We start from the raw sequence: 26,896 nt of genomic DNA, 5'->3' as shown, positions 1-26,896 counted from the left end.
AAATAATTAATGAAATAAAGGCAGAGCTACCAGTAGAAAAGGCTCATGTGCGTGCAGTGAAAATGTTTGTGAAACAGGTGATAGTGAGGAGAATCATTTAAAAAAACATTACTGTTACTGGACAGCAACAAGCTTTTACAGAAAAAAAACTATCAACTAACTGACAACTGTCAGTTATGAACAAATCCCAAGTTTCTGTTCAGGATTTCTATTTTATCTAATAATTAAACAACTGAATCACACATCATGCAGCTATAAAGAAAAAATGTAGCCTTTTCAATAGAAAAATTGTCCTGGGACGTAGGCCTTTGTAACTGTAGGCTGAGCTACATTATTACCTTGCTCCTTGGTGGCTAATGTCAAAATTGTAACTGCACAATGTGCAAAAATGTATGAAGCCTTTGCATCTCTCCTACCACATCCCAAATGTGTTCTACTGGATTCAGGTCTGGAGACTGAGGAGGACTCTGAAATTCACTGAACTCACTGTCATGTTCCTGAAACCAGTTTGACTTTAGCTTTATGACATGGAGCATTATCCATAATACACATATAATAATAATACACAGATTATTCGGGCAGATGTGGACATAATGGCTAACAATTATTACTAAGAATAATCTAATTATTACTCTTAATAGACACAAATTGTGGTGAAACCTAAATAAAAAAGGGCTAACTGAACATAAATGTATTGTGTGTACCTCTGCTAACTAAATCCGAATATAACAAACACACAAACAAGCTACCATTTGTGGGGCCCAAGTCTTTGGACAAAGACAAAGTTAGCATGAAATGCAAGAAAGAGTAAAACATTAATGTCAAAACCACCAGAAAACTAACATTTGCATTATTAGGTATAGTATTAGGTCATGGATTTGAGAAACAAAATATGTTTAATGTTCATCATTAAAACCCAAGCTTAAGTAATTTTGACATGAAGTCTTAATCAAAAGTGAAAAAGCCCTGCTTTTCCCTCCTGTAGGAGATGGGATGCAAAAAAAAATGTTTATGTTCAAAATTGCACAAATGATATTGAAATATAAAATGATCGAATGTCTAAATTGGGAAAAATAGCATGATAAAAAAATACTTTCATGATGAAAAACCAAAGTCAAAAAGGATCCTAGGACCTTTTGTACTTCGAAAACATAATAAATAAAACAACATGCATGTGAAAATGAAAAATGGAGAATCTCCTACCAGGATGATGTGAAGTTCCATTGACAATACAGGCACATAATGTTGTTGTGAAAGGTGAAAGACTGGAAGCAGCTGTGGTTCTGGTTGGTATGGCAGTGGTTGTACCAGTTGTGTAAACAGTTGTGCTGGGTGGAAGAGTCTGTGTTACTGGGGCAATTGAAGTGGTAGCTCTGACTGTTGTTCCTGTAGTTACCCTTGAAGTCACAACAGTTGTGCTGGGTGGAAGAGTCTGTGTTATTGGGCCAATTGAAGTGGTAGCTTTGACTGTTGTTCCTGTAGTTACCCTTGAAGTCACAACAGATGTGCTGGGTGGAAGAGTCTGTGTTATTGGGCCAATTGAAGTTGTCGCTTTGACTGTTGTTCTTGTAGTTACACTTGAAGTCACTACAGTTGTGTTTAAAATAGAAGCTTTTGTAATTACAGTTGTTGATTGTGGCTTTCCTGTTACTACGCCAACAGTTGTAACCACGGGCAAAGAGGATGTAGTTTCAACAACACTTGTGGTAGAGGTGGTCACTGGACGTGTGGTGACTTCTTTTGATGGTTTTGTAGTCTCAGGCTTTACTGTTGTGGTCTCTGTAGTTGTTTCAACAGCTTTGGTTGTAGTCACTGTGGTGGTTGTTGGAGGTACTTTAGTGGTGATGGTGCTAACAGATGGTTTTGATGTTACCACTGTTGTTTCTCGGCTGGTTGCTGTGACAACAGGCAGTGAAGTGGTGGTTTCAACAACACTTGTGGTAGAGGTGGTCACTGGGCGTGTGGTGACTTCTTTTGATGGTTTTGTAGTCTCAGGCTTTACTGTTGTGGTCTCTGTAGTTGTTTCAACAGCTTTGGTTGTAGTCACTGTGGTGGTTGTTGGAGGTACTTTAGTGGTGGTGGTGGTGCTAACAGATGGTTTTGATGTTACCACTGTTGTTTCTGGACTGGTTGCTGTGACAACAGGCAGTGAAGTGGTGGTTTCAACAACACTTGTGGTAGAGGTGGTCACTGGGCGTGTGGTGACTTCTTTCGATGGTTTTGTAGTCTCGGGCTTGACTGTTGTGGTCTCAGATGTAGTTTTTTCTACAGCTTTGGTTGTAGTCACTGTGGTAGTCTTTGGAGGTACTTTAGTGGTGGTGGTGGTGCTAACAGATGGTTCTGATGTTACCACTGTTGTTTCTGGGCTGGTTGCTGTGACAACAGGCAGTGAAGTGGTGGTTTCAACAACACTTGTGGTAGAGGTGGTCACTGGGCGTGTGGTGACTTCTTTCGATGGTTTTGTAGTCTCCGGCTTTACGGTTGTGGTCTCTGTAGTTGTTTCAACAGCTTTGGTTGTAGTCACTGTAGTAGTTGTTGGAGGTACTTTAGTGGTGGTGGTGCTAACAGATGGTTTTGATGTTACCACTGTTGTTTCTGGGCTGGTTGCAGTGACAACAGGCAGTGAAGTGGTGGTTTCAACAACACTTGTGGTAGAGGTGGTCACTGGGCGTGTGGTGACTTCTTTTGATGGTTTTGTAGTCTCAGGCTTTACTGTTGTGGTCTCTGTAGTTGTTTCAACAGCTTTGGTTGTAGTCACTGTGGTGGTTGTTGGAGGTACTTTAGTGGTGGTGGTGCTAACAGATGGTTTTGATGTTACCACTGTTGTTTCTGGGCTGGTTGTAGTGACAACAGGCAGTGAAGTGGTGGTTTCAACAACACTTGTGGTAGAGGTGGTCACTGGACGTGTGGTGACTTCTTTCGATGGTTTTGTAGTCTCAGGCTTTACTGTTGTGGTCTCTGTAGTTGTCTCAACAGCTTTGGTTGTAGTCACTGTGGTGGTTGTTGGAGGTACTTTAGTGGTGGTGGTGCTAACAGATGGTTTTGATGTTACCACTGTTGTTTCTGGGCTGGTTGCTGTGACAACAGGCAGTGAAGTGGTGGTTTCAACAACACTTGTGGTAGAGGTGGTCACTGGACGTGTGGTGACTTCTTTCGATGGTTTTGTAGTCTCAGGCTTTACTGTTGTGGTCTCTGTAGTTGTTTCTACAGCTTTGGTTGTAGTCACTGTGGTAGTCTTTGGAGGTACTTTAGTGGTGGTGGTGGTGCTAACAGATGGTTTTGATGTTACCACTGTTGTTTCTGGGCTGGTTGCTGTGACAACAGGCAGTGAAGTGGTGGTTTCAACAACACTTGTGGTAGAGGTGGTCACTGGGCGTGTGGTGACTTCTTTCGATGGTTTTGTAGTCTCCGGCTTTACGGTTGTGGTCTCTGTAGTTGTTTCAACAGCTTTGGTTGTAGTCACTGTAGTAGTTGTTGGAGGTACTTTAGTGGTGGTGGTGCTAACAGATGGTTTTGATGTTACCACTGTTGTTTCTGGGCTGGTTGTAGTGACAACAGGCAGTGAAGTGGTGGTTTCAACAACACTTGTGGTAGAGGTGGTCACTGGGCGTGTGGTGACTTCTTTCGATGGTTTTGTAGTCTCCGGCTTTACGGTTGTGGTCTCTGTAGTTGTTTCAACAGCTTTGGTTGTAGTCACTGTAGTAGTTGTTGGAGGTACTTTAGTGGTGGTGGTGCTAACAGATGGTTTTGATGTTACCACTGTTGTTTCTGGGCTGGTTGTAGTGACAACAGGCAGTGAAGTGGTGGTTTCAACAATACTTGTGGTAGAGGTGGTCACTGGGCGTGTGGGGACTTCTTTTGATGGTTTTGTAGTCTCAGGCTTTACTGTTGTGGTCTCTGTAGTTGTTTCAACAGCTTTGGTTGTAGTCACTGTGGTGGTTGTTGGAGGTACTTTAGTGGTGGTGGTGCTAACAGATGGTTTTGATGTTACCACTGTTGTTTCTGGGCTGGTTGTAGTGACAACAGGCAGTGAAGTGGTGGTTTCAACAACACTTGTGGTAGAGGTGGTCACTGGGCGTGTGGTTACTTCTTTTGATGGTTTTGTAGTCTCAGGCTTTACTGTTGTGGTCTCTGTAGTTGTTTTAACAGCTTTGGTTGTAGTCACTGTGGTGGTTGTTGGAGGTACTTTAGTGGTGGTGGTGCTAACAGATGGTTTTGATGTTACCACTGTTGTTTCTGGGCTGGTTGCTGTGACAACAGGCAGTGAAGTGGTGGTTTCAACAACACTTGTGGTAGAGGTGGTCACTGGACGTGTGGTGACTTCTTTCGATGGTTTTGTAGTCTCAGGCTTTACTGTTGTGGTCTCTGTAGTTGTTTCTACAGGTTTGGTTGTAGTCACTGTGGTGGTTGTTAGAGGTACTTTAGTGGTGGTGGTGCTAACAGATGGTTTTGATGTTACCACTGTTGTTTCTGGGCTGGTTGTAGTGACAACAGGCAGTGAAGTGGTGGTTTCAACAACACTTGTGGTAGAGGTGGTCACTGGGCGTGTGGTGACTTCTTTCGATGGTTTTGTAGTCTCCGGCTTTACGGTTGTGGTCTCTGTAGTTGTTTCAACAGCTTTGGTTGTAGTCACTGTAGTAGTTGTTGGAGGTACTTTAGTGGTGGTGGTGCTAACAGATGGTTTTGATGTTACCACTGTTGTTTCTGTGCTGGTTGTAGTGACAACAGGCAGTGAAGTGGTGGTTTCAACAACACTTGTGGTAGAGGTGGTCACTGGACGTGTGGTGACTTCTTTCGATGGTTTTGTAGTCTCAGGCTTTACTGTTGTGGTCTCTGTAGTTGTCTCAACAGCTTTGGTTGTAGTCACTGTGGTGGTTGTTGGAGGTACTTTAGTGGTGGTGGTGCTAACAGATGGTTTTGATGTTACCACTGTTGTTTCTGGGCTGGTTGCTGTGACAACAGGCAGTGAAGTGGTGGTTTCAACAACACTTGTGGTAGAGGTGGTCACTGGGCGTGTGGTGACTTCTTTCAATGGTTTTGTAGTCTCAGGCTTTACGGTTGTGGTCTCTGATGTAGTTGTTTCAACAGTTTTGGTTGTAGTCACTGTGGTGGTTGTTGGAGGTACTTTAGTGGTAGTGGTGCTAACAGATGGTTTTGATGTTACCACTGTTGTTTCTGGGCTGGTTGCTGTGACAACAGGCAGTGAAGTGGTGGTTTCAACAACGCTTGTGGTAGAGGTGGTCACTGGGAGTGTTGTGACTTCTTTCGATGGTTTTGTAGTCTCAGGCTTTACGGTTGTGGTCTCTGATGAAGTTGTTTCAACAGCTTTGGTTGTAGTCACTGTGGTGGTTGTTGGAGGTACTTTAGTGGTGGTGGTGCTAACAGATGGTTTTGATGTTACCACTGTTGTTTCTGGGCTGGTTGTAGTGACAACAGGCAGTGAAGTGGTGGTTTCAACAACACTTGTGGTAGAGGTGGTCACTGGGAGTGTTGTGACTTCTTTCGATGGTTTTGTAGTCTCAGGCTTTACTGTTGTGGCCTCTGATGTAGTTGTTTCAACAGCTTCGGTTGTAGTCACTATGGTGGTTGATAGAGGTACTTTAGTGGTGGTGGTGCTAACAGATGGTTTTGATGTTACCACTGTTGTTTCTGGGCTGGTTGCTGTGACAACAGGCAGTGAAGTGGTGGTTTCAACAACACTTGTGGTAGAGGTGGTCACTGGGAGTGTTGTGACTTCTTTCGATGGTCTTGTAGTCTCAGGCTTTACTGTTGTGGCCTCTGATGTAGTTGTTTCAACAGCTTTGGTTGTAGTCACTATGGTGGTTGTTGGAGGTACTTTAGTGGTGGTGGTGCTAACAGATGGTTTTGATGTTACCACTGTTGTTTCTTGGCTGGTTGCTGTGACAACAGGCAGTGAAGTGGTGGTTTCAACAACACTTGTGGTAGAGGTGGTCACTGGGCGTGTGGTGACTTCTTTTGATGGTTTTGTAGTCTCAGGCTTTACTGTTGTGGTCTCTGCTGAAGTTGTTTCAACAGCTTCGGTTGTAGTCACTGTGGTGGTTGTTGGAGGCACTTTAGTGGTGGTGGTGCTAACAGATGGTTTTGATGTTACCACTGTTGTTTCTGGGCTGGTTGCTGTGACAACAGGCAGTGAAGTGGTGGTTTCAACAACACTTGTGGTAGAGGTGGTCACTGGACGTGTGGTGACTTCTTTCGATGGTTTTGTAGTCTCTGGCTTTACGGTTGTGGTCTCTGTAGTTGTTTCTACAGGTTTGGTTGTAGTCACTGTGGTGGTTGTTGGAGGCACTTTAGTGGTGGTGGTGCTAACAGATGGTTTTGATGTTACCACTGTTGTTTCTGGGCTGGTTGCTGTGACAACAGGCAGTGAAGTGGTGGTTTCAACAACACTTGTGGTAGAGGTGGTCACTGGACGTGTGGTGACTTCTTTTGATGGTTTTGTAGTCTCAGGCTTTACTGTTGTGGTCTCTGATGTAGTTGTTTCAACAGCTTTTGTTGTAGTCACTGTGGTGGTTGTTGGAGGTACTTTAGTGGTGGTGGTGCTAACGGATGGTTTTGATGTTACCACTGTTGTTTCTGGGCTGGTTGCTGTGACAACAGGCAGTGAAGTGGTGGTTTCAACAACACTTGTGGTAGAGGTGGTCACTGGGCGTGTGGTGACTTCTTTTGATGGTTTTGTAGTCTCAGGCTTTACGGTTGTGGTCTCTGATGTAGTTGTTTCAACAGTTTTGGTTGTAGTCACTGTGGTGGTTGTTGGAGGTACTTTAGTGGTAGTGGTGCTAACAGATGGTTTTGATGTTACCACTGTTGTTTCTGGGCTGGTTGCTGTGACAACAGGCAGTGAAGTGGTGGTTTCAACAACGCTTGTGGTAGAGGTGGTCACTGGGAGTGTTGTGACTTCTTTCGATGGTTTTGTAGTCTCAGGCTTTACGGTTGTGGTCTCAGATGAAGTTGTTTCAACAGATTTGGTTGTAGTCACTATGGTGGTTGTTGGAGGTACTTTAGTGGTGGTGATGCTAACAGATGGTTTTGATGTTACCACTGTTGTTTCTGGACTGGTTGCTGTGACAACAGGCAGTGAAGCGGTGGTTTCAACAACACTTGTTGTAGAGGTGGTCACTGGACGTGTGGTGACTTCTTTCGATGGTTTTGTAGTCTCAGGCTTTACTGTTGTGGTCTCTGTAGTTGTCTCAACAGCTTTGGTTGTAGTCACTGTGGTGGTTGTTGGAGGTACTTTAGTGGTGGTGGTGCTAACAGATGGTTTTGATGTTACCACTGTTGTTTCTGGGCTGGTTGCTGTGACAACAGGCAGTGAAGTGGTGGTTTCAACAACACTTGTGGTAGAGGTGGTCACTGGACGTGTGGTGACTTCTTTCGATGGTTTTGTAGTCTCAGGCTTTACTGTTGTGGTCTCCGTAGTTGTCTCAACAGCTTTGGTTGTAGTCACTGTGGTGGTTGTTGGAGGTACTTTAGTGGTGGTGGTGCTAACAGATGGTTTTGATGTTACCACTGTTGTTTCTGGGCTGGTTGCTGTGACAACAGGCAGTGAAGCGGTGGTTTCAACAACACTTGTGGTAGAGGTGGTCACTGGGCGTGTGGTGACTTCTTTTGATGGTTTTGTAGTCTCAGGCTTTACTGTTGTGGTCTCCGTAGTTGTTTCTACAGGTTTGGTTGTAGTCACTGTGGTGGTTGTTGGAGGTACTTTAGTGGTGGTGGTGCTAACAGATGGTTTTGATGTTACCACTGTTGTTTCTGGGCTGGTTGCTGTGACAACAGGCAGTGAAGTGGTGGTTTCAACAACACTTGTGGTAGAGGTGGTCACTGGGCGTGTGGTGACTTCTTTCGATGGTTTTGTAGTCTCAGGCTTTACTGTTGTGGTCTCTGCTGAAGTTGTTTCTACAGGTTTGGTTGTAGTCACTGTGGTGGTTGTTGGAGGTACTTTAGTGGTGGTGGTGCTAACAGATGGTTTTGATGTTACCACTGTTGTTTCTGGGCTGGTTGCTGTGACAACAGGCAGTGAAGTGGTGGTTTCAACAACACTTGTGGTAGAGGTGGTCACTGGACGTGTGGTGACTTCTTTCGATGGTTTTGTAGTCTCAGGCTTTACTGTTGTGGTCTCTGTAGTTGTCTCAACAGCTTTGGTTGTAGTCACTGTGGTGGTTGTTGGAGGTACTTTAGTGGTGGTGGTGCTAACAGATGGTTTTGATGTTACCACTGTTGTTTCTGGGCTGGTTGCTGTGACAACAGGCAGTGAAGTGGTGGTTTCAACAACACTTGTGGTAGAGGTGGTCACTGGACGTGTGGTGACTTCTTTCGATGGTTTTGTAGTCTCAGGCTTTACTGTTGTGGTCTCTGTAGTTGTCTCAACAGCTTTGGTTGTAGTCACTGTGGTGGTTGTTGGAGGTACTTTAGTGGTGGTGGTGCTAACAGATGGTTTTGATGTTACCACTGTTGTTTCTGGGCTGGTTGCTGTGACAACAGGCAGTGAAGTGGTGGTTTCAACAACACTTGTGGTAGAGGTGGTCACTGGGCGTGTGGTGACTTCTTTTGATGGTTTTGTAGTCTCAGGCTTTACTGTTGTGGTCTCTGTAGTTGTTTCTACAGGTTTGGTTGTAGTCACTGTGGTGGTTGTTGGAGGTACTTTAGTGGTGGTGGTGCTAACAGATGGTTTTGATGTTACCACCGTTTTTTCTGGGCTGGTTGTAGTGACAACAGGCAGTGAAGTGGTGGTTTCAACAACACTTGTGGTAGAGGTGGTCACTGGCCGTGTTGTGACTTCTTTTGATGGTTTTGTAGTCTCAGGCTTTACTGTTGTGGTCTCTGTAGTTGTCTCAACAGCTTTGGTTGTAGTCACTGTGGTGGTTGTTGGAGGTACTTTTGTGGTGGTGGTGCTAACAGATGGTTTTGATGTTACCACTGTTGTTTCTGGGCTGGTTGCTGTGACAACAGGCAGTGAAGTGGTGGTTTCAACAACACTTGTGGTAGAGGTGGTCACTGGACGTGTGGTGACTTCTTTCGATGGTTTTGTAGTCTCAGGCTTTACTGTTGTGGTCTCTGTAGTTGTCTCAACAGCTTTGGTTGTAGTCACTGTGGTGGTTGTTGGAGGTACTTTAGTGGTGGTGGTGCTAACAGATGGTTTTGATGTTACCACTGTTGTTTCTGGGCTGGTTGCTGTGACAACAGGCAGTGAAGTGGTGGTTTCAACAACACTTGTGGTAGAGGTGGTCACTGGGCGTGTGGTGACTTCTTTTGATGGTTTTGTAGTCTCAGGCTTTACTGTTGTGGTCTCTGTAGTTGTTTCTACAGGTTTGGTTGTAGTCACTGTGGTGGTTGTTGGAGGTACTTTAGTGGTGGTGGTGCTAACAGATGGTTTTGATGTTACCACTGTTGTTTCTGGGCTGGTTGTAGTGACAACAGGCAGTGAAGTGGTGGTTTCAACAACACTTGTGGTAGAGGTGGTCACTGGGAGTGTTGTGACTTCTTTCGATGGTTTTGTAGTCTCAGGCTTTACTGTTGTGGTCTCTGTAGTTGTTTCTACAGGTTTGGTTGTAGTCACTGTGGTGGTTGTTGGAGGTACTTTAGTGGTGGTGGTGCTAACAGATGGTTTTGATGTTACCACTGTTGTTTCTGGGCTGGTTGTAGTGACAACAGGCAGTGAAGTGGTGGTTTCAACAACACTTGTGGTAGAGGTGGTCACTGGACGTGTGGTGACTTCTTTCGATGGTTTTGTAGTCTCAGGCTTTACTGTTGTGGTCTCTGTAGTTGTCTCAACAGCTTTGGTTGTAGTCACTGTGGTGGTTGTTGGAGGTACTTTAGTGGTGGTGGTGCTAACAGATGGTTTTGATGTTACCACTGTTGTTTCTGGGCTGGTTGCTGTGACAACAGGCAGTGAAGTGGTGGTTTCAACAACACTTGTGGTAGAGGTGGTCACTGGGCGTGTGGTGACTTCTTTTGATGGTTTTGTAGTCTCAGGCTTTACTGTTGTGGTCTCTGTAGTTGTTTCTACAGGTTTGGTTGTAGTCACTGTGGTGGTTGTTGGAGGTACTTTAGTGGTGGTGGTGCTAACAGATGGTTTTGATGTTACCACTGTTGTTTCTGGGCTGGTTGTAGTGACAACAGGCAGTGAAGTGGTGGTTTCAACAACACTTGTGGTAGAGGTGGTCACTGGGAGTGTTGTGACTTCTTTCGATGGTTTTGTAGTCTCAGGCTTTACTGTTGTGGTCTCTGTAGTTGTTTCTACAGGTTTGGTTGTAGTCACTGTGGTGGTTGTTGGAGGTACTTTAGTGGTGGTGGTGCTAACAGATGGTTTTGATGTTACCACTGTTGTTTCTGGGCTGGTTGTAGTGACAACAGGCAGTGAAGTGGTGGTTTCAACAACACTTGTGGTAGAGGTGGTCACTGGACGTGTGGTGACTTCTTTCGATGGTTTTGTAGTCTCAGGCTTTACTGTTGTGGTCTCTGTAGTTGTCTCAACAGCTTTGGTTGTAGTCACTGTGGTGGTTGTTGGAGGTACTTTAGTGGTGGTGGTGCTAACAGATGGTTTTGATGTTACCACTGTAGTTTCTGGGCTGGTTGCTGTGACAACAGGCAGTGAAGTGGTGGTTTCAACAACACTTGTGGTAGAGGTGGTCACTGGGCGTGTGGTGACTTCTTTTGATGGTTTTGTAGTCTCAGGCTTTACTGTTGTGGTCTCTGTAGTTGTCTCAACAGCTTTGGTTGTAGTCACTGTGGTGGTTGTTGGAGGTACTTTAGTGGTGGTGGTGCTAACAGATGGTTTTGATGTTACCACTGTTTTTTCTGGGCTGGTTGCTGTGACAACAGGCAGTGAAGTGGTGGTTTCAACAACACTTGTGGTAGAGGTGGTCACTGGGCGTGTGGTGACTTCTTTTGATGGTTTTGTAGTCTCAGGCTTTACTGTTGTGGTCTCTGTAGTTGTTTCTACAGGTTTGGTTGTAGTCACTGTGGTGGTTGTTGGAGGTACTTTAGTGGTGGTGGTGCTAACAGATGGTTTTGATGTTACCACTGTTGTTTCTGGGCTGGTTGTAGTGACAACAGGCAGTGAAGTGGTGGTTTCAACAACACTTGTGGTAGAGGTGGTCACTGGGCGTGTTGTGACTTCTTTTGATGGTTTTGTAGTCTCAGGCTTTACGGTTGTGGTCTCTGTAGTTGTTTCTACAGCTTTGGTTGTAGTCACTGTGGTGGTTGTTAGAGGTACTTTAGTGGTGGTGGTGCTAACAGATGGTTTTGATGTTACCACTGTTGTTTCTGGGCTGGTTGCTGTGACAACAGGCAGTGAAGTGGTGGTTTCAACAACACTTGTGGTAGAGGTGGTCACTGGGAGTGTTGTGACTTCTTTTGATGGTTTTGTAGTCTCAGGCTTTACTGTTGTGGCCGCTGATGTAGTTGTTTCAACAGCTTCGGTTGTAGTCACTATGGTGGTTGATAGAGGTACTTTAGTGGTGGTGGTGCTAACAGATGGTTTTGATGTTACCACTGTTGTTTCTGGGCTGGTTGCTGTGACAACAGGCAGTGAAGTGGTGGTTTCAACAACACTTGTGGTAGAGGTGGTCACTGGGCGTGTGGTGACTTCTTTTGATGGTTTTGTAGTCTCAGGCTTTACTGTTGTGGTCTCTGCTGAAGTTGTTTCAACAGCTTCGGTTGTAGTCACTGTGGTGGTTGTTGGAGGTACTTTAGTGGTGGTGATGCTAACAGATGGTTTTGATGTTACCACTGTTGTTTCTGGGCTGGTTGCTGTGACAACAGGCAGTGAAGTGGTGGTTTCAACAACACTTGTGGTAGAGGTGGTCACTGGGCGTGTGGTGACTTCTTTCAATGGTTTTGTAGTCTCAGACTTTACGGTTGTGGTCTCTGATGTAGTTGTTTCAACAGTTTTGGTTGTAGTCACTGTGGTGGTTGTTGGAGGTACTTTAGTGGTAGTGGTGCTAACAGATGGTTTTGATGTTACCACTGTTGTTTCTGGGCTGGTTGCTGTGACAACAGGCAGTGAAGTGGTGGTTTCAACAACGCTTGTGGTAGAGGTGGTCACTGGGAGTGTGGTGACTTCTTTCGATGGTTTTGTAGTCTCAGGCTTTACGGTTGTGGTCTCTGATGAAGTTGTTTCAACAGCTTTGGTTGTAGTCACTGTGGTGGTTGTTGGAGGTACTTTAGTGGTGGTGGTGCTAACAGATGGTTTTGATGTTACCACTGTTGTTTCTGGGCTGGTTGTAGTGACAACAGGCAGTGAAGTGGTGGTTTCAACAACACTTGTGGTAGAGGTGGTCACTGGGAGTGTTGTGACTTCTTTCGATGGTTTTGTAGTCTCAGGCTTTACTGTTGTGGCCTCTGATGTAGTTGTTTCAACAGCTTCGGTTGTAGTCACTATCGTGGTTGATAGAGGTACTTTAGTGGTGGTGGTGCTAACAGATGGTTTTGATGTTACCACTGTTGTTTCTGGGCTGGTTGCTGTGACAACAGGCAGTGAAGTGGTGGTTTCAACAACACTTGTGGTAGAGGTGGTCACTGGGAGTGTTGTGACTTCTTTCGATGGTCTTGTAGTCTCAGGCTTTACTGTTGTGGCCTCTGATGTAGTTGTTTCAACAGCTTTGGTTGTAGTCACTGTGGTGGTTGTTGGAGGTACTTTAGTGGTGGTGGTGCTAACAGATGGTTTTGATGTTACCACTGTTGTTTCTGGGCTGGTTGCTGTGACAACAGGCAGTGAAGTGGTGGTTTCAACAACACTTGTGGTAGAGGTGGTCACTGGGCGTGTGGTGACTTCTTTTGATGGTTTTGTAGTCTCAGGCTTTACTGTTGTGGTCTCTGCTGAAGTTGTTTCAACAGCTTCGGTTGTAGTCACTGTGGTGGTTGTTGGAGGTACTTTAGTGGTGGTGGTGCTAACAGATGGTTTTGATGTTACCACTGTTGTTTCTGGGCTGGTTGCTGTGACAACAGGCAGTGAAGTGGTGGTTTCAACAACACTTGTGGTAGAGGTGGTCACTGGGCGTGTGGTGACTTCTTTCAATGGTTTTGTAGTCTCAGGCTTTACGGTTGTGGTCTCTGATGTAGTTGTTTCAACAGTTTTGGTTGTAGTCACTGTGGTGGTTGTTGGAGGTACTTTAGTGGTAGTGGTGCTAACAGATGGTTTTGATGTTACCACTGTTGTTTCTGGGCTGGTTGCTGTGACAACAGGCAGTGAAGTGGTGGTTTCAACAACGCTTGTGGTAGAGGTGGTCACTGGGAGTGTTGTGACTTCTTTCGATGGTTTTGTAGTCTCAGGCTTTACGGTTGTGGTCTCTGATGAAGTTGTTTCAACAGCTTTGGTTGTAGTCACTGTGGTGGTTGTTGGAGGTACTTTAGTGGTGGTGGTGCTAACAGATGGTTTTGATGTTACCACTGTTGTTTCTGGGCTGGTTGTAGTGACAACAGGCAGTGAAGTGGTGGTTTCAACAACACTTGTGGTAGAGGTGGTCACTGGGAGTGTTGTGACTTCTTTCGATGGTTTTGTAGTCTCAGGCTTTACTGTTGTGGCCTCTGATGTAGTTGTTTCAACAGCTTCGGTTGTAGTCACTATGGTGGTTGATAGAGGTACTTTAGTGGTGGTGGTGCTAACAGATGGTTTTGATGTTACCACTGTTGTTTCTGGGCTGGTTGCTGTGACAACAGGCAGTGAAGTGGTGGTTTCAACAACACTTGTGGTAGAGGTGGTCACTGGGAGTGTTGTGACTTCTTTCGATGGTCTTGTAGTCTCAGGCTTTACTGTTGTGGCCTCTGATGTAGTTGTTTCAACAGCTTTGGTTGTAGTCACTATGGTGGTTGTTGGAGGTACTTTAGTGGTGGTGGTGCTAACAGATGGTTTTGATGTTACCACTGTTGTTTCTTGGCTGGTTGCTGTGACAACAGGCAGTGAAGTGGTGGTTTCAACAACACTTGTGGTAGAGGTGGTCACTGGGCGTGTGGTGACTTCTTTTGATGGTTTTGTAGTCTCAGGCTTTACTGTTGTGGTCTCTGCTGAAGTTGTTTCAACAGCTTCGGTTGTAGTCACTGTGGTGGTTGTTGGAGGCACTTTAGTGGTGGTGGTGCTAACAGATGGTTTTGATGTTACCACTGTTGTTTCTGGGCTGGTTGCTGTGACAACAGGCAGTGAAGTGGTGGTTTCAACAACACTTGTGGTAGAGGTGGTCACTGGACGTGTGGTGACTTCTTTCGATGGTTTTGTAGTCTCTGGCTTTACGGTTGTGGTCTCTGTAGTTGTTTCTACAGGTTTGGTTGTAGTCACTGTGGTGGTTGTTGGAGGCACTTTAGTGGTGGTGGTGCTAACAGATGGTTTTGATGTTACCACTGTTGTTTCTGGGCTGGTTGCTGTGACAACAGGCAGTGAAGTGGTGGTTTCAACAACACTTGTGGTAGAGGTGGTCACTGGACGTGTGGTGACTTCTTTTGATGGTTTTGTAGTCTCAGGCTTTACTGTTGTGGTCTCTGATGTAGTTGTTTCAACAGCTTTTGTTGTAGTCACTGTGGTGGTTGTTGGAGGTACTTTAGTGGTGGTGGTGCTAACGGATGGTTTTGATGTTACCACTGTTGTTTCTGGGCTGGTTGCTGTGACAACAGGCAGTGAAGTGGTGGTTTCAACAACACTTGTGGTAGAGGTGGTCACTGGGCGTGTGGTGACTTCTTTTGATGGTTTTGTAGTCTCAGGCTTTACGGTTGTGGTCTCTGATGTAGTTGTTTCAACAGTTTTGGTTGTAGTCACTGTGGTGGTTGTTGGAGGTACTTTAGTGGTAGTGGTGCTAACAGATGGTTTTGATGTTACCACTGTTGTTTCTGGGCTGGTTGCTGTGACAACAGGCAGTGAAGTGGTGGTTTCAACAACGCTTGTGGTAGAGGTGGTCACTGGGAGTGTTGTGACTTCTTTCGATGGTTTTGTAGTCTCAGGCTTTACGGTTGTGGTCTCAGATGAAGTTGTTTCAACAGATTTGGTTGTAGTCACTATGGTGGTTGTTGGAGGTACTTTAGTGGTGGTGATGCTAACAGATGGTTTTGATGTTACCACTGTTGTTTCTGGACTGGTTGCTGTGACAACAGGCAGTGAAGCGGTGGTTTCAACAACACTTGTTGTAGAGGTGGTCACTGGGAGTGTGGTGACTTCTTTTGATGGTTTTGTAGTTTCAAGCTTTACTGTTGTTGTCTCAGATGTAGTTATTTCTACAGGTTTGGTTGTAGTCACTGTGGTGGTTGTTGTTGGAGGCACTTTAGTGGTAGTGGTGCTAACGGATGGTTTTGATGTTACCACTGTTGTTTCTGGGCTGGTTGCTGTGACAACAGGCAGTGAAGTGGTGGTTTCAACAACACTTGTGGTAGAGGTGGTCACTGGGAGTGTTGTGACTTCTTTCGATGGTCTTGTAGTCTCAGGCTTTACTGTTGTTGCCTCTGATGTAGTTGTTTCAACAGCTTTGGTTGTAGTCACTATGGTGGTTGTTGGAGGTACTTTAGTGGTGGTGGTGCTAACAGATGGTTTTGATGTTACCACTGTTGTTTCTGGGCTGGTTGTAGTGACAACAGGCAGTGAAGTGGTGGTTTCAACAACACTTGTGGTAGAGGTGGTCACTGGGAGTGTTGTGACTTCTTTCGATGGTTTTGTAGTCTCAGGCTTTACTGTTGTGGCCTCTGATGTAGTTATTTCAACAGCTTTGGTTGTAGTCACTATGGTGGTTGTTGGAGGTACTTTAGTGGTGGTGGTGCTAACAGATGGTTTTGATGTTACCACTGTTGTTTCTGGGCTGGTTTCTGTGACAACAGGCAGTGAAGTGGTGGTTTCAACAACACTTGTGGTAGAGGTTTTCACTGGGAGTGTTGTGACTTCTTTCGATGGTTTTGTAGTCTCAGGCTTTACTGTTGTGGCCTCTGATGTAGTTGTTTCTGCAGGTTTGGTTGTAGTCACTGTGGTTGTTGTTGGAGGTACTTTAGTGGCGGTGGTGCTAACAGGTGGTTTTGATGTTACCACTGTTGTTTCTGGGCTGGTTGCTGTGACAACAGGCAGTGAAGTGGTGGTTTCAACAACAGGTGTTGTTGTTTCTCGAAACGTTGTTGTTTTTACAGTCTTCGATGTTGTTACTTCTGTCGTTTTTGATGGTGGTGTGGTAACAACTGTGATAAAATGAAATTTTTTTTACAAAGCACTGTTTTTTACAACACATGGAATTTTATACAGATTTCATCACTACAAAAGTATTTAGTAGTTTTTAACATTCTTTTTCCTAAAATATTTAAGTGTCTTCCTTCATTTGTTATCTAAAATATGAACACAGCATAAGTGGTTATCATTTGTAGACTTCCCTACCAGTTGTTGCTGTTCCAATTGTGGTGAATGTAAAGGGCAATGTTGTTGGGCCAAGCGTGGTGGTCGTTAAGCATGGGTGCATGTTCCTTGTTACAGTTCCATTGGCCCCACACTCAGCAGTAATGCAGTTTCCTAGTCCATCTGTTGTGTTGTATATTGTTGTCCCATATGTGTAGGTCTTTCCATTGACAAAGCATGTACAAGCTGCAGAACAAGAACATCATCTTGTCAGTTTTATACGTAAAGTACATATGTGTGTCAGCATAGTACAGCATAGTTTCCTGCCATGGACACAACCATACACCATATACTGAGATCTGTCAGTGGTAGACTCATGAGCAGAGATTTTAATCAGCTCCAATGATTCTTTGAAGTCTTCAGTTCCTTTTTTTAACCTTGTGGAGTATTTTGTACTTTGCTTTTGGAGTCATCTTACCTGGATGTTCACTTCTTGGGAGAGTAGTCAGAGAACTGAATCATCTTAATTTTTGAGAGATAATTTTTTCTGAAGTTCAGAAGCAGGAACCCACTTCAAACACTTCTCTTCTGTCATTCCTTTATAAATGCCTTCCTCTGCATGCTCTTGTTTTCCAATCATGGATCCTCAGAATGTCAGCTTCACTTTATGCTTATTTTTGCAAGAAATTAAGCTACGTAAGTAGTTAGTTAACTATAAGATAATTAGTTTGAACACTAAATCATCCCTATCAGCAGATCCTCTCCCAGCTAACCTGCTAATCACCAGCCTAGTTTCACATGGTAACAACCCGACTCAAGATTCATTGTGTCACAGCCTCTGCATTGATGTTAAAAATATCTTCACCAATTGTGCCAACCACATCAGTGAGCTCTGGGAAATACTGGAAACTTTGATTGCAGTTCAGCTACACTTTGAGAAGACACATTTGAAGAAGAGTGGCCATTTAGTTTCCTCCTGAATAAAACAGCAATCCTCTAACTCTGTGTGACATCTAATGCTTTCATCCAGCAAAATGTCGCCAAAATCATCCAGTAAAGCCTAAAATTTCTCTACACAAATGTCTGTGATAAATCTCATCAGGTCCAGGTTTCCATATTTGTACTATTCCCCATTTACCTAAATAGCCCTTCCTATATCTAACGGCATAACTGACACCAGAATGTAAAGCTTGAACTGTCCTTTATTTGCCTTAACAACCTCTCCTTATTTCTGGTACTGGCTCTGATTTCCAGGTTTGCACCATCCCTAACCCAAAACAACATTGCCTTCTCTGTTAAATCTAGTAACATTACTGGCATCAGGGTACTACCCCCTTTACATCAAGTTTCTGTGAGTGGTACCAGGTTGCTAATTCTTTTACTCTCCACCTATATAATTAGTGAGGTGAAAAATATCTCATGCTTTTATTAATCTAGCTTGTTTCTGGGTTTCCAATGATTCATTCAGGTTGGTTCCCTCATTATAGCTACTGTCTTTTCCATCACCAGCACAGAGTTGCCAGTTACTTGTTTAGTTATTCTGCCCTCATTTCAGTAACATCACACTCCATGCATTTCTAACTTGAGGTTGCCACCTACTCATTGAGCCATTCTTGCCTCTCACTGTTTCTGATACCTGTACCAGTACTGGGGTGCTAATTTTTTTTTTTTTTTGCCTGGCCTTCTGGCCTTGACTAGCCATTACTGGCATTGGGTTACCAATTAACTTAATCCCTTATTCTACCTTCATTTCAGCAATTTGACACCATTTCACCCACCAGCTACTGGTTACTGGTTGCTTATTTTGGACCATTCTTGCCTCACTTCAGTAACTTCCTGCAATTTATTTTTTTTCTCATTTGAGCAATCTGATCTGTTACCTCAGCTACCTGGCCCTGTTGCAGTTACTGGTTGACTCAGTTCTTCCTCTATTTACATAGCTTATTGCCATTCATTTTGATTAGAGATACAAGTTGCCAGTTATTCAGCTATTATTATTTCTCTTCAGTAACCTTCTGCTATTTCCATTGCATCTACTCATCTGTTCTCACTTTAGTAACTTCCCATCATTTTCATTTCTGACATTGAGCTGCCAGGTACCCATTCTGCTATTCTACCTCATCTCAGCAATCTCCTGTTATCCTTACTGGCACCATCAATCAGCTATATACTTTGAGGTTATGCTTCAGGCTAAAGCCACATGTCAGAGGCCCTTACAAGCTTTCAACATATTCTGTACAGTCCAAATTTCCAAGGTACCTCTGCATCTGACCCACTGACAGGGACGGACCCTGGCTGTTTGGACACCAGTATTCTTTAGCTTCTTGCTTTACAAGTCAATATAGTTTTATCCCTTCCCTCCAACCTTGTATCATTGACTGGACTCCAGGTTTGCTAGCACTTAACTCCAGTTAGTTTTTGCTGATCTCATTATTATAGGGGTTTACGTATGTTTTCCAACCTACACTGTGAACATTTGAATGATATATTTAGTATGGACAACAGCAGTGCAGCAATTTGTGTGTGTGTGTGTATGTGTGTGTGTGTGTTTAAATAAATAAGTGTACTTACTGTTCACATCGTAGCTGCAATGTATTCCGGAAACTGTACAGGAGCTTTGAAATGCAAGGAAATTGTGGTCATTTTATTGTTTTTTGGCATTTTATACACAAAATGCAAATTTTTAGGTCATCATAATAAATAACATTTTCATTGCCATCTCTCTAAATAGCCCAAATATAACTGCTATTTTCCATGATAACCACAGTCAAATTTCTTGATGAAAACTGACATAAAACATAAAATGGCAAAGCAGATCAGGAGTGATGGTATGCCTCAGCATGCTGGTGCAAGAATTCTTTTTCTGTGCCATGTGAGTGCTGATTTTATCAGCCAAAAGTTGTTGTGGCTTTCACAGTCTTCTTGACCATTCATTTTTCTTTTGGCTTTGGCCCATTTCCCCATAAAACCAACCAAATGCCAGCCAAATCTTGAACATTTGGTGTACGGACAGTCAAATCCTTTCAAATTAGATTACGACCTCTTGCACATGCACCGTTGCCTTTCTCACCATGTTAGCTACAGTCGTGTCCAGTTTCTATGGTGAAGGCAGTTGACTTGTTCATTAACATTTTTACTCTAAAACAAAGTTTACGAGTGTAGAACACGAGCTTAGAATTCTCCAGTCATGTGGCTGTGAGCAGCGTATTAAGTTTTTCATCCACATGTTACATACTGGCAGGGTGTAGCACTTGATGTTATTTAACATCACAAGTGTGAATGTCCAAATGCTGTATCATTGCCTACCGTGTACTAAGTTCCAAGCTGAATCATACCAAGTATATGAGACATACCAAGTGTAACAGTTGTTTGATGGGACCTTATCTCCGATGCTGTAATGGGTGCCTTTGTCATCATAGCAGCCACACTGGCCCCAGGCAACACACTTCATGGTGTCTTCATCAAAGTAGGGCTGGCTTGGTGGACACTGTGGATAGCAGCCTGCAAAACCATGATAATATTTTGATTAAACTCAGCGGAGGCAAGTATGGCCAACTGATAAAATGCTTCATACGCTATCCAAAGAATAAGGACATATGGACAGGAGGAGCTGGGGATCAAACCACCAACACTGTGGTCAGTGGGCAACCTGCTGTACCTCAAGAGCCACATCTGCCCCATCAGTTCCCATTCTTAGGATAAAAACAAAACTGAAAGAGAACTGTCAGGTCAATATTTATGACAAAAGATCTGTCTAATGTACCTTCCAGGGCAGTGATGAGATTGGAACAGTTTCCTGATGGATTTCTACATGTCTTCATGCAGTCAGCTCCACAAGGCTTGTAGTGCCACTCACAGCCACCAGGGGAGTTATAGTAGTCACAAAAAATGGCTGCAAGACAAAATAAGTACTTCAGTACTAAATGTGACAAATAAATTGAAACCTTTTGGCTACAGATACAATCCTGGTTTTGCTTTAGCACCCGGAGTGTCCCCTAAATCCCCAAATCCTGTAGCTTAGATTTTCCTGGTGTGATCGTGGCGAAACTTACGACACAGCTTTGGAGTTCTCCATTTAACGCAGGCCCCGGCTTCATTACATGCTTTGGCATAGGCAGCCACAGCAGTGCACATACACTCACAGTCCCCACCGGTGTCACAAGCACAAGAGTCTCTCACGCAAGAATCAAAGTATGGACCAGGGTCAACCTTGAATACACAATAATGTACTGTTTAGCCAGTTTAATAGTTTAATAGTTGAGGCTACTACTACTACTACTATTCTAGTAGTAATAACAGCAGCAGTCACTGGAAGCAACTGTAACTTGCTGTAATAATGCTTAGGTATGTGTATACATTTTTGTGTATATGTAAGTTTGTTTGTTATCACCGTAGTTACCTGTGAATGACAGCTCTGGAAGGTGACACTGGTGATGATGCTACACTGTTTCTGAGACCAGGCTGCCCGGTAGCGGTTGGAGGCACAGGGGTCAGTGATGAGTTCGGCGTTGGGGCAGCTGGATGAAACTTTCCAGCTGTTACCAAATTCTAGAACATCTGCCACTCTCTCCTGGGAGCGTGTGGTAAAGTCATTCATACTGTTGCCATCGTAGTTTCCACACAAACCACAGACTTGACCCTGAGAGGGAGGAACCCAGTGACAGAATTTATAGCTATATGATAGGACTGATACAGAATAAGGTAACAAAACACAAATACAAAATAATGCAGTATTGCAGTTTTGTGTACACAAGATTTCTATAAGAAATGTTACTTAAGCTAACTTAAAGCTGGACTGATAACCTAACTAATAACCTTTTCTTTTGATAGGTAGTAAGAATGACGTGATTATAGGGTTTAATGTGGTCACCAGGGAGGACAACTTCACATCACAATACATGGTGTCAACGTGCACTGTTCATCTCTCTCTGCTTAAGACATCTGATGTCTCCTGACACCTCAGGCAGCTCAAAAGATTTAATGAACACAAGCTGCTTTGTCAAACAAAATGTCCTGATATGTCTGTGAAGATTCTCATGCTGTATTCTGACAATAAGCAAGACTGAAAAGAGCTGGTTTGACTATTAACTATACTCACAGCATAAGCCATGCATCAACCAGGATATGAAGCCTTGGTTGTTTACCTGGAACTGCGGGCTGAGTTTAATGAAAAGACTGGTCTTGTGGTCCCACATGAGCACAAGTCCTGGCTTGATCGTCACCACCAGGTAAACACCCATCTTGTGTACCTGAGCAGGGAGCACTTGGCTGCTGCCCTTTACCACGTGGAAGCTTTCATCTTTAAGTTGGAATTCATTATCCTGTGAAAGTAACGTGAAATGAAGATGCAGTTATTACTGCACCTGTTACATTAAATGGAACAAGTAACAAGTAATCACTCCTGTTCCCTGATATCTGGAAAAAAAACTCCCTCCTTCCTCACAAAACGAACAGATATGAATTGACTGTGTATGAAGGCCACATTTCGTTGACAGTGTCACTGAATGCGAACGTTTGCACATGATGCACATGTCCAGGATATATTTGCTTCATTATGGGCATTGGCATCATAGCAAGACTATGGAATAAAATTCCATCATTATTATTGGTCGTAGAATAAACCTTATGCATCAGATTATTGTAGCAAATAAAGTTAAGTTTCAGTGTAGTTTTAATCTGTTTCACTTTTTTTCCCCATTGGTGACACAGATGACTTAATACAAGCATTATAGGGTTTATCAAACATAATAAAATAAATAATTGGTCCAAGCCTTAACAATTGTCATTTGATCCCTAATCCCAACCTCAGTGTGTTCTCTTCAGCATTAGTTTGATATTCTGATCTAGTGCTTGAAGCACAACTTGTGCATTTGTAAGCTTGTTATGCTTGTTTACCCCCAGGAAGATCTTGATGGTCTTGGAGCAGGTGGTTCCTGTGGTTCCACAAGGAACATTCTCAGTGATAATTCTGAAGCTTCCATTGCCGTCACCAGAGCCGCAGTAATCCTGAGTAAAGCACAGATGCACAGGTTTGTTACCAAATCGACCAGGAATAACATCCTAAGAATTTCAGCTTTAACCGCTGTTCATCTGTCTCTTTACCTGGAGGAGTGTGTATTCACACTGTCCACTGAAGTCAAACCTCTTATCATCAAACGTGACATAGTGGCCATCACCATAGATCCCACAAACAGCGTCACACACATTGGTGGTGCATGTGAACTTCCTTCCACTGCAATAGCTAGGAAGGCACACACCAGACACAAACGTTCAATCATGTAAACCTGCCTAGAAAAATTATGAAATTGTAATGTTTTTTTATACCCATGTAGGGCATGTCTTTGGGGGGTTATTCTGTTAAAGAACCATCAGCAAAATGATCGGGAATTATTACTGTTAAGAATACAACAATCTCTGTGCAAATTTGAATACAAAAATTCACTCTTACTACTCTATATTTAGTGTGTGCATTTCCAAATAGGTGCATACTATACTGGTATGTGTATGTGAAGCACTGTACAAACCAGGTGTTGCAGTCCACAGTCAGTGTTTGTCCAGGCTGGTAGACCTTTCCATTGTGCAGACATGGACAGCTGGTTTCATTGATGCAGCCTCCTGCTCCATCTGACACCAGGCCATTCGGGCACACACAGCCTGATGCACAGCCTGTGCTGATCTGTATTTGGCCAGAGTGGAGGGTGAAAAGAAGGAGTGAGCCAAATACGACGGTATGTGAAACCGTCTGACTTCTGTGAGTGTATTTGAGCTGTACTTACACAAGCCATGTCCAGAGTGCTGCAGCTCTTCTGACACTCAATCCCAGTGGCCCCAGGTTGAGCAGTGGAGCAGTCAAAGTACACCATGGGGGCAATGCATGATGGTGAGGCTGGGTAATAAATAACAAATTCAAATTCAGAGGAGCTTTATAGGTATTATAAAGGACATTATGATCATGAATAAATTCCAGTTTTCTTTTAGATTCTAAACTTCATGATCTGGAAGAACAATAATCATTATATCAGTCACAAACTAAATTCAGCAGTTAATCACAATAGCATTCAAACTGCTCATAGATCTGAATTACAGGGATTTGAGTATGTCCATGTGTGGAAACCTACATAGCAGCTGTGATGCTCCTGAGCAGCTGAGAACCCCTTGTCTGCAGACACTGTGAGAGCACATAAGAAGACTAGAGTTAACATCATCACAGCTTGCATCGTGAAGTCATTCGCTGTCCATTGGTGGAATTCCTTGTCTCTCTTAATATAGGCTGTTTGTCCCCACGCTCCAATACCCTCTGTGTTAAGCTTAGTGTTGTCCTGATAGATTAGTGTTGTAAGTTTTAAGCTTATAGAACAGTCATGGTTTGTTTAGGTTTAGGCACAAAAACTACTTACACTTTGACTTTCCCATTTTTTTTTTTTCCGTTTTTTACCAGTTATTCTTTAGTGATAAAATTCTAGCTGTTTTGATGTTTGCACATCGTGTTGGCACAGCTGGTGGAATGGCAAAAATGTCCTGTTATGTTAAGTTTCCTACTTGGGAGCATCCACACAAATTCTAAACAGGTCACTGCACTCTGTATTTACCATGTGGTGCCATCTTTGCTGACAGCCTGTCCAGCAGGAATAATGGTGTCTTTATCATAGCAGGGACAACTTGCACCGGACACACACTGCCCCTCTTCGTTCATGTAGGTTCCCTCAGCACAGCCACAGCCGTCCACTGCGGTGAAGTTGGTGCGGCAGGAGAAGTCAGGCTGGCTCAGGGACTGGCAGGTACGACCACAGGAGGTCATGTTGTAGTCATACACTGTCTCTGCTGGACATGATTCACTGAATTTACCTGGTGTGAGAGAGAAGAGTTGAGTTGTAGCGTGAGAGTACATCCACCAGTTCAGTAAGCTGTTTGTTGTTGCAGATAGGCAACAGCAAAGGGTCATCTGGTCCTATTAACACCTATTGAGTATTACAATAGTAATTGCATGGTGTTCATGTGCTTAGTTTTTATTATTATTGTTTACTGCTGCAATAGATAAATAATAATTTCAGAAAATCTTGTTAAATATGCTGCTGTAGAATTTTTGAAGTTGCATGTGATTGCCCGTTTGTTACCATACCAGCCTCTCTCTATTATCACGGTACAACAAAACGGGGCCTTGGTGTTTTACTCACCACAGATGGTTGACCTCCAGCCAGTGATATGGATTCCCGCCGCTGAGCACGCATAGAAGTATGAGGAGACTGCAGCACACATGCAGTCCTCACTTTTCTCACAGTTACAGCTGTCATACATGCAGTTCTATGAGGAGACACAGCAGGCACATTAACAAGAGTACAGTAGTTTACATGGTTTGTCATTCCAGCTTTGTGTGTGCAGACTTACATCCTTGTATGTGCTGGGGCTGATGACAGAGTGGCAAGGAGCAAACACTCCCGTTGGATCTGTTAGTTTGGAGCACCAGTACTGGGCGTAGCTCTCTGAGACACAGAAACATAAAGAAATGTGGTGGTTACAAAACACTATAAGCTTGAATTTAGCATGACTAACTTTAAAATGTGGTATGGTATGGTTTCATGACATGTCATGAGCAGAGAGTCCTAGCTGTACCCTTGCTGATGCCCTGGCTGCAGGGGTGTCCATAGCGTGCTGTAATGTCAGGGCAGCTGGCTCTGGTTTTCCATGTGTTGGCGAACGCTGTAGCAGTACCCTCCACCAGCCCGCTGATCACCCTGAAGTCATCACTCATGATGTTGTTGAAGTTGCCACACAAACCTGTTGGATGGAAAGACACACATTTATACACATACTAACATTTATACATGTGAAGAGTGTTAAGTTTTACAAACCAAGACACTTTTCCACCACTTTGTTTCTGAATTTAACTAACTGATTAATTTGTAAATACTAGTAAAAAAAATGTGGAGGACACTTTCTCCAGACACTGAAGCAGTAATATGAAGACATACCAGAGGTGGTTCCTTTGAGTGAAGTGTGAGCTGAAACGAAGACCTGCATCATGGGGGACAGCTGCACCATCACTTGTATTCCTGCCCTGGTATTGATGAGGATGTAGAAGGATGATGGCCTGAAGGCACTCAGCTCCGCTGCAATAGTCAGAGAATATTGAACAACTCAGTGTTACAGCAAATGCTTCAATCAGTCAAAGAAATGTACATATAATTTCTGTGTCTCCTCAATTCTTTTTCAGTGCCGCCTGAGGTTTAAGCACAGAGCTGTAAGCTTCTCTGCATGTTAGACTGTGGCCATGCTCAGTGTTGTCCTCTGATCTTGATGCAGGTCTGTGCATATACTTTATCAGTGCAAATTCAAAATTCTTTCAACGTCTTATTATTGTTATTTTGCACTTGAGTAAATAGATTAGAGTCCGAATTAATGACTGATTCTGATGGTCTTTTCCTTAAAAAAAAAAACATTTCCAGCTGTCGTATCATTTGAAGTAACTCACGTGTAAACAGGGGAAGCTGAGAAAGAATCTGGTTGACATAAATTTGCCCCGATGCCTGGATTTTGACGACCTGTCAGTTTGTGGAAAGACACATTTTAGATTACATCAAACATGAGTGCAACAGTAAATCCAAATAATTCTTAGACTTTGCTGAAAGCTTTGAACCTGCTTGGTGTTACAGGTTGTTGTAAGCTTTTGTAAGTTGTTTTTGTGTTGTGAGTGTGTGTGCCTGGAGCTTACCAAAGAATTGCTGTATAAGGCCAGAGTTACAGCTCTGAGGCAGGTCCTACTGTCAGCTAGGCCACACTTGACCAGGTCCACCAGCACAGTGTATGAGGAGCCATTACTTTCCTGCAACAAACATTGTGACAAAGCATGTGACCAACCACAAACACTAATCCGGTTCTTTGAATACTGAATGGGACCATTATGTAGAACATTCATTATATCATATTATATAGCATGGTGCCTGTCCTGTGCAGATGGTTTATCAATCCATGCTCCTGGTATAAAACATGTGTATGTGGTGGTTTATCAGTAGTGTTGATGATATCTACCTTAGCCAGAATGTAGGAGCAGTCTCCATGGAAAGTGTAGACTTTCCCATCAAAGGTGTTGATATGAGCTCCTCCCTCTACAGAGCAGGTTCCTGGACAGTTCTCCTCTGTACACATCCACCGACCACTCTCACACACACTGTCAGAAAAACACACACACACACACGCACGCAATTTGTTTGCAGCATTGTAATGATGAGTAAATTATACTAATACATTAATCTTAACGTGATAGTTTGAATTAAAGAGAACATGATTTTGCATGAGGGAAGAAGGTTAAATTTAGGCTGGATGTAATGATATTTGAATTTATGTCACGTAAATCATATCAAGGTATAAAGAAAATGAAGAAATGCTGCATCTGTATGAGTAGCACCTCAGCAACCCTCTGTCCCAATAAAGACACCCTAGTTCTCATCTTACCAGGATCTACAGTTGTATGAGTACGACTCTCCTGACTTGTAGACTTTGTTGTTGTGTAGACACGGACACTGATCCAGTGCAATACAGCCAGTGTGACTGATGTCATCAAAGACCGTTCCTGAAGAGAAGAGGAGAAAT

General features: G+C 43.6%; 1 protein-coding gene across 1 annotated transcript in view; it reads right to left on the bottom strand.

Annotated features, from left to right (window-relative positions):
• LOC121185731 (mucin-2-like) overlaps positions 1-26,896 on the bottom strand; it is a 37,789-nt gene that overhangs the window by 10,384 nt on the left and 509 nt on the right. Inside the window, exons 3-32 of the mRNA XM_041044112.1 lie at positions 26,759-26,876; positions 26,336-26,474; positions 26,019-26,129; positions 25,779-25,848; positions 25,279-25,416; positions 24,920-25,084; positions 24,695-24,789; positions 24,484-24,610; positions 23,899-24,154; positions 23,428-23,477; positions 23,086-23,195; positions 22,834-22,985; positions 22,412-22,550; positions 22,205-22,315; positions 21,454-21,630; positions 20,709-20,948; positions 20,362-20,518; positions 20,073-20,201; positions 19,663-19,810; positions 18,881-18,924; positions 16,352-16,555; positions 13,675-15,714; positions 13,201-13,476; positions 11,463-13,002; positions 7,655-7,943; positions 4,754-7,195; positions 3,839-3,895; positions 3,464-3,661; positions 1,579-1,756; positions 1,204-1,386 (exon numbers count right to left, since the gene is read on the bottom strand). Of these exons, the coding sequence (XP_040900046.1) occupies positions 1,204-1,386; positions 1,579-1,756; positions 3,464-3,661; positions 3,839-3,895; positions 4,754-7,195; positions 7,655-7,943; positions 11,463-13,002; positions 13,201-13,476; positions 13,675-15,714; positions 16,352-16,555; positions 18,881-18,924; positions 19,663-19,810; positions 20,073-20,201; positions 20,362-20,518; positions 20,709-20,948; positions 21,454-21,630; positions 22,205-22,315; positions 22,412-22,550; positions 22,834-22,985; positions 23,086-23,195; positions 23,428-23,477; positions 23,899-24,154; positions 24,484-24,610; positions 24,695-24,789; positions 24,920-25,084; positions 25,279-25,416; positions 25,779-25,848; positions 26,019-26,129; positions 26,336-26,474; positions 26,759-26,876 (10,083 nt within the window). The remainder of the gene's footprint in view (positions 1-1,203; positions 1,387-1,578; positions 1,757-3,463; positions 3,662-3,838; positions 3,896-4,753; positions 7,196-7,654; positions 7,944-11,462; positions 13,003-13,200; positions 13,477-13,674; positions 15,715-16,351; positions 16,556-18,880; positions 18,925-19,662; positions 19,811-20,072; positions 20,202-20,361; positions 20,519-20,708; positions 20,949-21,453; positions 21,631-22,204; positions 22,316-22,411; positions 22,551-22,833; positions 22,986-23,085; positions 23,196-23,427; positions 23,478-23,898; positions 24,155-24,483; positions 24,611-24,694; positions 24,790-24,919; positions 25,085-25,278; positions 25,417-25,778; positions 25,849-26,018; positions 26,130-26,335; positions 26,475-26,758; positions 26,877-26,896) is intronic.

Source organism: Toxotes jaculatrix, chromosome 1 (assembly GCF_017976425.1).
Source record: "Toxotes jaculatrix isolate fToxJac2 chromosome 1, fToxJac2.pri, whole genome shotgun sequence".
Taxonomy (NCBI): domain Eukaryota; kingdom Metazoa; phylum Chordata; class Actinopteri; family Toxotidae; genus Toxotes; species Toxotes jaculatrix.
This window is presented reverse-complemented; position numbering and strand designations above follow the sequence as displayed.